Consider the following 11,712-nt stretch of genomic DNA (forward strand, 5'->3'; position numbering starts at 1 on the left):
GTCCCGCTGATCTCCCTCCCAACATGCTCCTGGGATCTCTCAGCCTTTTCTTCCTCAGACTGGAAATCCCCAGCAGCGGCTTCAGCTTCCTTCATCTGGCTTGTTGCAAAGCTCAGAAGTGCCTGCCGAGCAAACCGGCACTTCCTTGTCCCAGGTACTACCTTTCTCACGATACAGCCTGTTTAATCAGCTGTTTTGGCCTCAACACCGCAGATTCTGCAGCTCACTGAAACCAGAACCCTGATGTCTTTTTTGTCTTTGCTGCCATTTAGCCACATCTCTGCTCTAACCTTTCACTGCAGAAAAATTTTCTGGACCCAAGAAAAAGGACTGATGCTTATTTATCTAAACTTCAGCTTGCCGTTGCACCTACCGTTCCAACCTCTTAAAAATGACTAGTACTCTAGTCACTTAAGAATCTGACTAATTATGACCATGACATGACGTTAGGCTTTGGAGTCTAAAACGCTTGATTCCATCTGGAAATTTTCTACCCAAGGGGCTTGGAGGCTGGTTCAGACTTTTCACGAGGGCTTCAAACCATACACACACCCTGGGCCCAACCCACAACGCCTCCTGCAACCCAGCGGGGAAGGGACGGCGACAAGAAGTCTGGTTCACGTCTCCGCCGCGTGAATCACACGTGACGAGTTACGTGCGTCTCTGGACAGGACTCCTATGTTGAAAGACAGTGACGCTCCATCTGTGCCATTTATGATGATGCTTGTGTCTTTTCCATCAATAATACATCAGTCAGTTGCTTGTCAGAGACGCTCAGCTGCTGACAGGTCCTCATAACCTGACTAAGATAAACTGCCAAGAGGTGCTTGCACTGGAATACAAAACACACAAACCAGTTAGAAACTGGAGGGGCCGGGCTAACCCAGACCTCTCCCCACCATCACCTGTAGCGGGAAAGGAGTGGGGCACACAGACTGTGTGCCTCTAACTCACTGCCTGAAACTGCAGACAAAGATGAGACCTTCTAGGAGGCGGTGGGGACAAAGGAGGTTTTCCTTTGCCTGTTGTTTGGGACAACGGTTTAGATCCAGCTGGTACAGGTAAAACCAAGGGAAAACCGAGACAGGCTGTTTGTTTTAGTCCTAAATTATATTTCTTTCTTCCTCGCCTTCAGAAAGCTGTTAAGAGCAATGGCTAACGTTCCTTGAGGTACTGTGCTAAGTGCTTCTTAAAGATTATCTCACTTAATAAGAGAGAATTATTTAATAATGAGATAATAAGATTATCTCATCTAAGCCCCCCGGGGGGACAGGTCTTATCCCCATCTTACACACATGCTCAGAGTCTAGAGTGTAGCCCCTTCACTGCTATTAGAGTTCCGGGGCGCGGTGTCGGGGGCAGGGCTGGCAGGACCCGCACATATCTCGGCCTGTAACCTCTGGGGAGAGGATCTGTGCTGGACCTTGTATCATAGCACACACAGCTTGGGTTGCTGGAGGGCCTGCCTGAACCCTGTCATTTTACAGGTGAAATCAGCTGTGAATGTGGCTTCCTGTACGATGGGACATTGAACCTGCCAGGCAGTTCCCGAGGTGTGTAATTGACAGTGTAAAAGAAGGGGAGAATTCAGTGGGTGCTACGATTTTTCTTCCGTGGCAAGGCTTAAAACAGCTGCCTGCTCTCGGGCGGGCAGCGCTTTCTCCTGTGGGATCGGGAGTTTTGTGAGCGTGTCTTGTTCCTGCTTGATGCCCTGGACTCCGTGAAATCAGCAGAGGCACCGATGTGCTCTCCTGCCCCCGTGAAAGTCGAGCGCGGCTCAGTGCCAGGCCGTCTCCCGGGGAGCGGGGAGAAACACCTCAGGGCTGGACGTGACGTTGGGGGTATGCAGGGTTGCCAGCATCCACTTTAGTTCATAGTTTTACTGGGCCAACGAATTCCCCAGTTGCCAACTCGGGGTTACCTGTTGCCCTCCCCACCGCTTCATCTGTGACCTTTTAAATTAAAATGGGAAATTGGTGTAGTTCTCAAAATGACACCGCATTTTGGGAGGGTAACCCCAAGAGATGGCTGGCTGAAGTCAAGGACAAGAAGCTGCTATCTGTTTCAACATGTAGCAAAATCCCCATTTTGTGCAACTCTTAGACGATGCAGCGAGGGCTCACGATCTCTCTCCTAGCTCAGCTGCAGTTCGGGGGGCCCTTCCCATCCTCACCAGGAGGCTGTCACTCTTCCGCAGCACCGAGAAGGCAAATGCCGGACACGAACAGTAATGACAAGAGGCCAAACACACGTATGTTCTTCCGGAACTTCCAAGTACCTAGAAGGGAAAGGACGGATGGGATGGAAAGGTGTGCTGGAAAGCCACTCCCCTCCCCTGAGTTTATCTGCCTGATGACTCAGAGCTGCTCTGCGCCGGGAACGTCTGTCTTCCGGAGAGGAGAAGTGGAAACTCGACTTCCCTGCCTGCGGGACCCTCCCGCTGCCTTGGGGCTCTGCCCTTGAGGGCTCCACAGGATGAAACGGAACCTTCGGGTGGGTTAAACCAGCCCTCTGGCTGGTGAGTGGGCTGACTGTGAAGAGGCAGAGGCATCTGCACTTCATCGTGGTGTGGTGTTTCGAAAGCTCTGGTATTTCACAGCATGCGTATAAACGGCTAAAGCTTCCAGCACACGTGTGAAGGGAGTCTGAAAACAGCTGAAGGCTTAGCGGTGAGGCAGAAAGACGGGTCTTCAGAAGAAAACGGGAAAGGGCTTCTGAAAAGCATCTGAGAACAGGAGGAATGTAGAAAGCAGAGAATCTTGTAACGGGATGACTCAGCTGCTCGGGCGGCTGTCTCCGAGCACGGCAAGCCCAGATCTGCCTGTTCCCCCGCAGGATGGAAGGAGCGCACAGATACGAGGGCTGGGAACGCGCCCGTCCAAGAGCAGACGGCCTGCTGTCAGTCAAGTGGTGAGGAGGAGCCGTCCAGGGAGAGGACGCTGCATCTCGAGTGTGACTGGAGAAACGGCCTGTTTACCTCTCCACCACAAAGCGGCCAAAGACACGGCTGAGGGCTTCATTCCTACAGTTAAATCTGCAGGGCTTCCCTGGTGGTACAGTGGTTAAGAATCCGCCCGCCAATGCCCGGGACACGGGTTCGAACCCTGGTCCGGGAAGATCCCACATGCCGCGGAGCAGCTAAGCCCGTGCGCCACAACTACTGAGCCCACGAGCCACAACTACTGAAGCCCGTGAGCCTAGAGCCTGTGCTCCGCAACAAGAGAAGCCACCGCAGTGAGAAGCCCGCGCATCGCAACGAAGAGTAGCCCCCGTTCACCGCAACGAGAGAAAGCCCGCGTGCGGCAACGAAGACCCAACGCAGCCAAAAATAAATAAATAAAATAAATTTTAAAAAACCACTCTGCAAACTGTTAGCAAAAGGAGCGTCCCGGGCACGCGGCACCACCCCGAGGGCTAGCTCACATGACCTGCCACTTAGGGAGCGCCACAGGGCTCCCACGTTTTGCAGGCTCTGAGGTGGCAATCTAGGTGAAAAGGCCAGGATTTAACAACAAATGCCAGAGCTCCTCTTCCTCCTCACAGAGAATAAAGCAGTGGGTGAGGCTTCAGCCGAGGAGCAGCGGCGTGCAGGCACGTGCTGTGCCTGCTTGTCAAATGTCCTGGCATTCACGTGACGCAGCCATGTCGTTACGGTTTCTTGACCAAGTCAGGAGAATTCCTTGGGGGCTGCAAGATTACCAGAAGTGGCTCATGACTGGGTAAGAAGATGCCTACTGTTCCCATTAAAAATTTCAGCCCCAGTTACAAATCAGGTGTGAAGAAGATCACACGTTACATATTTCCAGTCCTGAGGCGCTGACGTGTTTTCTGTGGCGGGCGCTGAGGATGAGGGCAGGAATCTCCCCCGTGTCTGGAAAACACAGGCTGAAGGGAGAGCATTAAGGCAGAGTGTTTCCCACTCAGTCCTGCAAGAGAACCCATCAACACCCAGCAGTGACACCAACAATTCCTGGGCCTCCAAACTGTCACCAAGGAATAAAAAACTTCAGATTTCTTCTTCTCTCTGGATTTACAGTTAACTAGGCATAAGCCTCTGGAATTCTGCACTGACAAGTTCCCTCTATGGTGGGTCCCCAGCTCATCAGGATACTCTCTGGATGAAGCCTGGTAGCTCGGGGCCGGGGAGAGTTGCTGCAAGAGGTTCCCTTGCCGGTCCTTTCAAAGGCTGGCTAGGACTCAAAACGTTCAGCCGCCCGAGGCAGCGAACGCTGTAAACGAACAGTCAATTCTGAATTTGCGGCAGAGGTCTGAGTTGGATAGGGTTAGAACTAGAAATTGACCTCAGGGACCATCTAATTCACTTCCTTCACCCTTCAATGGAAAAACCACCTCCTCTTACGGGAACTGCTCCCAGCTCTCACCCACTCAGAGCCTGGAATGTTTATCCCCAGAAGGAGAGAGCTTTTAAAAAAAGAAATGCAGGGAAGAGGATACTCAAACCCGGGCTGGACTTGTGTGCGCCTTGCCTGGAGGAAGTCTGCTACAGTTTCAGTGAGGTTCCAAGGTGACTGACCCACCTGGGTGGTCCTCCACTCACAAGGAGTTTTACTTTATGGCCGCCCCAAGCCTCTTAGCATCCATCACAGTGGTGAGCTGTACTATTAACTGTTCCCCGAGTCCGGTGCCTCTCTCGGAGAGAGGATTATACATTCCTGCCCTGTTAGATACAGGCTGACTGTGTGACCTGCCTTAGCCAGTAAAATACGAGTAGCCAAGCAGAAACATTAAAATGGGCGCGTACTATGTCCTCTTTTCTTTCTGCTGTGAGACCCGCAACGTTCCAGACGGGCTGCGCCATCGACTGGGGCCCCGAGTGAAGATGTTTTGGAGCAGAGCTGCAACTGACTCTTAATGGAGATGCACGGTGAGTGAGATATAAACTTTGCTTTGAAGTCTGGGGGTCATTGTTACCACAGCCTAACTGACGCACCCCCGTTCCTGGGTGGACCAAAGTTTATCAGAAGACAACTCAGGTCACAACGTAAGTGTGACTTTAGGGTAACTTCCACTACACCTGGAGGAAGTGAGAGTATTAGAAGGTTGCCCTATGGAAGGATGACTAGCAGGTCAAGAGGCGATGTCTGACTCAACTTTTATCATCTCACAGGACCTCTGAATTAAGCCAACTTCTTTCTGTTACTGTATACAATGAAACCATTGAGGTTAATTTGAGGGTGTCTATAAGATTTCTACAGCCTCATTGAATTCCAAGTCCAAGCTGACGGCCACAATTCTAAGAACTTAGCATTTTTATGACGAATAAAGCAACATGATATAATACAGAATGTGAATGATGAAAATTAAACAAGTCACAGTGATCCTTGGAGGAACAAAAAAGTCAACAATAAGCGAAATATTTCAGAGTCTTTGAGATTTTAACTGACAATGAGACCCCAGAACTAGAGGACCGTTAGGACTCTGCTTGTGCAAGTCAGGGGTTCTGCTGATGTTGGAACTAGGACAAAAAATCTGAAACTAAAAGACATGGGAAAACTCAGAGGCCCTCCCCGCTGAGGGTATTTTAGCTACATAAAAACCAAAAATAAATACTCTAGAAGGAAGACAGAAACACTTCCTCGGGTACAAACAGTATCACTTAAGAGTGCCGATTATTAATCTGTGAAGTTCACCACGAGAACATTCTAATCAGCAGCCTCTTTTAAGTAAATACAACCCAAAGTTTTAACTGCAGCCTTCAGCACTGATCACCCCGGCTTACTTCATGCAGAAATGCAGGAGGACGTGCCGGGTTGGCTGCACCACGCTACAGTGTGGAACGGCAAGTAAGTCCTCTAGGCAAAGCCACCCACGTACCCAGGAGGCTTTGCCCAGTCACTCACTCACTGAAAATGAATCAACGCGGTCTTAACTCTGAGAAGGTCACCATAAATAAGCCAGAATCCAAACACTGAAAAATCCTTTCCTTCCTGGGCTTCAGCAAGGCCTGGATTCAATACAAGAGCTTACAGCTGCTTTTTCACCCCTCCCAAGCCAGACACAAAATTTTGGAGACCACTGCTGATGTTTAATTTCATTCACAAGATTCCCTTCGCTCAATCCCAGCGGCAGGTACCACTGTCTAATGTAGCTAAACGGGGGGTGGGGCGTGCGGCCCACTGCTGAGGTACAGACAGGCAGTGCAGGATGGCCGTTACACACCCCCGCTGCCGGAGGTGACTTTTTTCTGCATCTCAGTTTCCGGCACAGTGAATATCTTTCCAGGCTTTTGGTGAGAACTGTCAATACATGAAAGTAATTCGGAGTCTGACAAGAGTCTGATCTGTTACTTTACAATCCACCTACCTTAAGCCCCAGTGGGCAAAACTAAGGTCCAAGTAAACTGCCTGAATTCAGCAGTTTGGCCTTCATGAACACTTCTTGACAATTTTGACAGATCATTTCTATGAAATGAACCTGGACGTGTGGAAGGACCTCAAAATACATTTTGGCTTTTGCTTGTAAGCAAGAGGTAATGTAACAAGGTGACGGTGTCAGCGCTTTTTGGGGGGTGGGTGGGTGGGAAAGTACCTCTAGTATCAAGCGACAGGAAGGCAAAAGTTGACTGTGTTCTGTTAGACCTGAGAAAAGAGCCTCTCTGCGTCATTGCTGGTTCTACACATCGCTACCAGGTAGAGCTAACAGGTCATGTTTATCTTATTTTAACTACTCATACTCTGATTTTACTAAGTTGGGTCAAATGCTTTTCAAAAGCCCAGGGGATACTCAGAGCTGGTCACCAGCTTTCAGAGATTCATGAAAACATTTTGTCCTAAGGGGATTCTGTTGAGATAATCCCCACCTCTAGGTCTCTACCTGGTAAACACGCCTCCCACTGGGTGATGAGATTAAGGTGACGGACTGGCGGTCAACGAGGTCCAAGGCCTGGACGGCTGATGAGCCAAAGACAAACTTCAGCCTGGGGAGCAGAGAAGCTTCAGGTTAGACGGCTGGACGCAAGCCACCTCTGCGACGTGATCCAAAGGGTCACCATCGGCAGTTTTTAAAAATTCAGTTCATTTTGATTTGGAAAAAAAAAAAAAAGGTGATAATACAGCAAAACCCCATGTAATCGACCCCCCAGAATAAATGTTAACATGTTGTTTGGATAAAGAAGTCCTCTTTGTACTTCACAGTCCTTCCTATTTGGCCCAACTTCCTGCATCCCCGAGGCAACCACATGCATTTGATGGTTTCCTTCCTATTAATGTTTTTATATTTTATAATACATAGTACATATGTGTGTGTGCATACATATATATACACACATACATACATATGGTATCGTTGTATAAGTTGTAAAACATAAAAGGTATACGGTAGGCTTTTTTGGCAACTTTTTTTTCCCACTCAGTGTACTTTGGAGAATGATGCTTGTATATATTTGTGTGTGTGTATATATATATATATATTTTTTTTTTTTTTTAACTTTTGAATAATATTCTATAGTATATACATAATACATTTTATGTTTTAAATACTCTTTTTTTTAAGTACTCTATTGATGGACATTCTGAATGTTTCCATTTGACACTATTATAAATAATACTCAGTTATCCCCATACATGCCCCTTGGTGCACATATATGAGAGTCCTTCCTGGTTATGTAAGTGAAAGCGGAACTGCTGGGTCTCAGGATATGTGCAGTTTTCGGTTTTAATGGGCACTGCCAACAGCTTCCCACCGCGGAAACAGTGCTCCCCCCAGCGCCATATGAGAGTTCTATTTCCTCCTCATCCTCACCAACACCTGTATTATCAGGCCTTTTCATGTTTGACCATCTGATGGGTGTTAAATTTGTTCTTTATGGATCAGTAATAAAGGCTATCCAGCTGTTAAATGATGTACCAGAAAAAACGTGATATGTGGGAAAATTCTTACGATATGTTAGGTGAGAAAGGTCGGGCACTGTATGTTATATCTAGAAACTCTCCATCATGTTAAAAATTTTTTTCTTAAGAAAATCTACAATTACCTCAAAATAAAACATTACATTGAAAAGAAAAAGAAGGCAATAAACCAAATTGTAACAGTGATCATCACTGGCTGGTATGATTATTGATGCTTTTGATGTTTTACTTTACAAGGACTTTATTTATTTTTTTACAAGTATGGTTTTTTTTTTTTTTTTTTGCGGTATGCGGGCCTCTCACTGTTATGGACTCTCCCGTTGCGGAGCACAGGCTCCGGACGCGCAGGCTCAGCGGCCATGGCTCACGGGCCCAGCCGCTGCGTGGCATGTGGGATCTTCCCGGACCGGAGCACGGACCCGCGTCCCCTGCATCGGCCGGCGGACTCTCAACCACTGCGCCACCAGGGAAGCCCAAGTATGGGTTATTTTTATAAACCAGAAGATAAAATGGCTGGGTTGAACTAAAACTAAAAAATTAATGTTTTAAAGAACCCATATGATTTGACACAAAATAAGAAGACAGCACTACTAAGGCTTTAAAATTAAAACGTTCAACTTCTTCATTTTCTAACAAAGTAGTCTGTTACTATAACAAACTGTTAGAATGGGAAAAGTGTTTAAAATTAAACATAGGATGATTGTCTATGGGCAAAGAAAACTAAAGACATAAAATCTGGTAATAACTCTATAATCAGAGATAATTCCAATTAACTTTAAAAATGGATCTAATAAGAAATTTTTAACCTGCCTTGTCTACTTTATAACATATTGTGAATATCTCAATGCACTTTTAACCACTTTTAATGGTTATAAAGAATTCCATTGTAAAGATCTATTACTTTTATTTTCCCCAAACTCTATTTTTTGGATAATTAGAGTTCATTAAATTTAATTTGAATAATTAGATTGTTTCAAGGTGTTTATGCTTTTTGCTACCATAAACAATAGTGGATGAATGTGCTCACTGTAAAGTCTTTAAACATCCATGATTAATTCCCTGAGATACAGTCTTATAAGTGGAATTTCTGGGTCAAAGAATATGTGTATTTTTAAAGCTCCTGTTCCCAGTTGCCAGTTTACCTTCCAAGTTACACTCCTACCATCAGGATATCAGTTATCCTTTTCTCCATGTTCTTGCCAACATCTGGAAGATTCTTACCAACATCTTTTCTGTGATACCCAGGTTTTATAGATGGGAAGTTATCTAAATATTTTAATTTATATTTTTATGATCACTAGTAAAATTTAGCTTTTTGTCAAAGCTTTTGGTAACTTGAATTCTTTTATTATTTGCCTATTTTCTTTGTTTTAAATGTAGTAATTTTTTTTAATAATGTAAAATCTTTGTAAAAAATTTAAGGAATAGAGAAAAAGTTAAAGCCCTTTTCTAAATTGCACCTCCTTCCTCCCCCCTAAGATAACCTCTGGTATAAGTTGGTGTATATCCTTCAGGAGTTTTTTTTAATATAAATGTTTATGTGGAGTTAAATGTTTAGTTATTCCTAGGTAGCTTTCACTTTTTTCTTGCTATTGAGAATGTAATTAATGTTTGAACTTTGTGTATGAAGGAAAATAATTATTAGTTTCTGTATTTAAAAAAAATAACTTTATCCTCTTGGTGTTTAAAAAGTAGTTATGTCCCCTACAAATAATGACAATTGTCTCTCTTTGCAAATAGGCATTCGGCTGACTCTTGAACAATACGGGGATTAGGGGCACTGACCCTCTGAGCAGCTGAAAATCTGCGTATAACTTTAAGCTGCTCTCCATATCTGTGGTTTAACCAGCCTCACATGGTATAGCACTACAGTATGTATTTACTGAAAAAATCACAAGTGGACACACATAGTTCAAACTTGTGTTGTTCAAGGATCAAGCGTACTTCTCATTTTTTCATGTGTTCGTGTAATAGCCACAACTTGTAGAGCAATGTGGCAATTAGGACAATAAGGGAATGCCTTGTACTGTCAAATACGGTGTTGGTTATTCACTTGAGACAGATTTTTAATCATGTCAAGAAAATATTGTTCCTAGTTTAGTAAGAATATTTTTAAAAAATCAAGAGTTGATGCTGAATTTGGCCTTTAAAAAACACATTAATGATTAAAAAAAACCAACCCAAATACAACAGGATATATATACTTACGATAATAGATGCTCATCAGGAACTGTAAAACAGGAATGGAAAGAAAGTTAATTGTGTGAAACCAGTGACCATAGACAAAAACATCTTAAAAAGACTATAAACAGGGACTTCCCTGGTGGCGCGGTGGTTGAGAATCCGCCCGCCAACGCAGGGGACGTGGGTTCGAGCCCCGGTCCGGGAAGACCCCACATGCCGCGGAGCAGCTAAGCCCGTGCGCCGCAGCTACTGAGCCTGCGCTCTAGAGCCCGCGAGCCACAACGAGTGGAGGCCGTGAGCCACAACAAAGACCCAACGCAGCCAAGATGAATAATTTTATCAAAAAAAGAAAAGACTTTTGTGTAAGGTGGTGAATTGAACATAGGCATCAGATTTTACTCCTTCCCAATATTCTGCTAAACAATAATAAAAGGATTTTTTTAAACAGCATAAACTCCCCAGGATGAGGACAGGGAGAAACACAGCTGGAAAATAATTTACAAGACCTGAGAAGACTGAATCCTAAGTGAGCAATGGGAGAGCCGAGTGTAAATCAGAGCCTGATTTACCCTTCAGAACCTAGTACCCCCTCCTGCTAAAAAAAACCTCAGAAACTGATGGCCCCGGATGGCTCTGGAGTGGGAAGGAAGCAGGGGGGCTAAAATCAGACTCTTTGAAAGAAAGTTTAAGAAGCTAGAAGGGAGCAGAATAATGCTTTCAGATGTCTGAAGAAATGGTATTTCCAACATATAATTCAATAACTAGCCAAACTGTCAATTAAGTGTGAGGATAGGAGAAGAACTTTTTCAGGCATGTAAAGCCTCGAAAAGTACATCTCGTGCTCTTCTTCAGGAAGGTACTAGAGTACGTGCTCTATAAAATAAGGTAGTAAACTGAGAAAAAGAAAATTGTAGGGTGAACTAAATATAAGGCTCAACTTAGGTAAAGGGAATTCCGCAGACAATAATGGTGAAGGGAGATCTCAGGAGACAGCCAGCCCATAGGAGAGCACCCCTGAAGGCTCTAGGAGAGACTCCTGCAGGAACATGAAATTGGTAAAACATCTCATTCACCTGAACGTCTTGAGTAGAGATTTAGAACACTGGTAAAAGAGTTTGAGGTTGAATTAGGGATACATAAAAAAGTAAACAAGCAAACACAAGTATGACAGTTTTGAGAGAAAGCAGAAAGCTACAGGAAAGAAAACGTAATCCTAGCTTCCTGCATGGCTCAGCTGTGACTCAATTTTACATCATCACACAAGTGTAAACTCAGTATTGACCTAAAGAAATTATCGCTGAAGGGTGGGGGTCAGGAAGAGTGTATGACTATGTAGAACAAAGATTTTTAAATAGCAGAAAACGGTTCTGCTGAAAATAAACGTGAGTCAGTGGTAGTGGTCGCTCTGAGTCCTGAGCATCCGGGGCACCTGCAGGCCCCCTTCAAGACTCTCAGTGTATGGATTAATCCATTCTGACACAGAGCCCATCTCGGGCAACCACCGTCTGAGGTGACCACAGACTGGCTTACCCCCCACCCTTTCTGGGATCAGAACATGTTTGCATACCTGGCTGGCCTAATCTTTTTTTTTTTTTTTTTTTTTGCGGTACGCGGGCCTCTCCCTGCTGCGGCCTCTCCCGTTGCGGAGCACAGGCTCCGG

At 45.3% G+C, this 11,712-nt stretch overlaps 2 protein-coding genes across 2 annotated transcripts in view; one reads left to right on the forward strand and one right to left on the reverse strand.

Annotated features, from left to right (window-relative positions):
- The window catches only part of ADORA2B (adenosine A2b receptor), a 23,841-nt gene extending 21,661 nt beyond the window's left edge, over nt 1-2,180 (forward strand). Inside the window, exon 3 of the mRNA XM_028499866.2 lies at nt 1,488-2,180. Within this exon, the coding sequence (XP_028355667.1) occupies nt 1,488-1,491 (4 nt within the window). The 3' untranslated portion in view covers nt 1,492-2,180. The remainder of the gene's footprint in view (nt 1-1,487) is intronic.
- ZSWIM7 (zinc finger SWIM-type containing 7) overlaps nt 683-11,712 on the reverse strand; it is a 12,151-nt gene continuing 1,121 nt past the window's right edge. Inside the window, exons 2-5 of the mRNA XM_024127752.3 lie at nt 10,077-10,098; nt 6,835-6,937; nt 2,174-2,278; nt 683-832 (exon numbers count right to left, since the gene is read on the reverse strand). Of these exons, the coding sequence (XP_023983520.1) occupies nt 713-832; nt 2,174-2,278; nt 6,835-6,937; nt 10,077-10,098 (350 nt within the window). The 3' untranslated portion in view covers nt 683-712. The remainder of the gene's footprint in view (nt 833-2,173; nt 2,279-6,834; nt 6,938-10,076; nt 10,099-11,712) is intronic.

This window comes from Physeter macrocephalus, chromosome 14 (genome assembly GCF_002837175.3).
Source record: "Physeter macrocephalus isolate SW-GA chromosome 14, ASM283717v5, whole genome shotgun sequence".
NCBI classification, from domain to species: Eukaryota; Metazoa; Chordata; class Mammalia; order Artiodactyla; family Physeteridae; genus Physeter; species Physeter macrocephalus.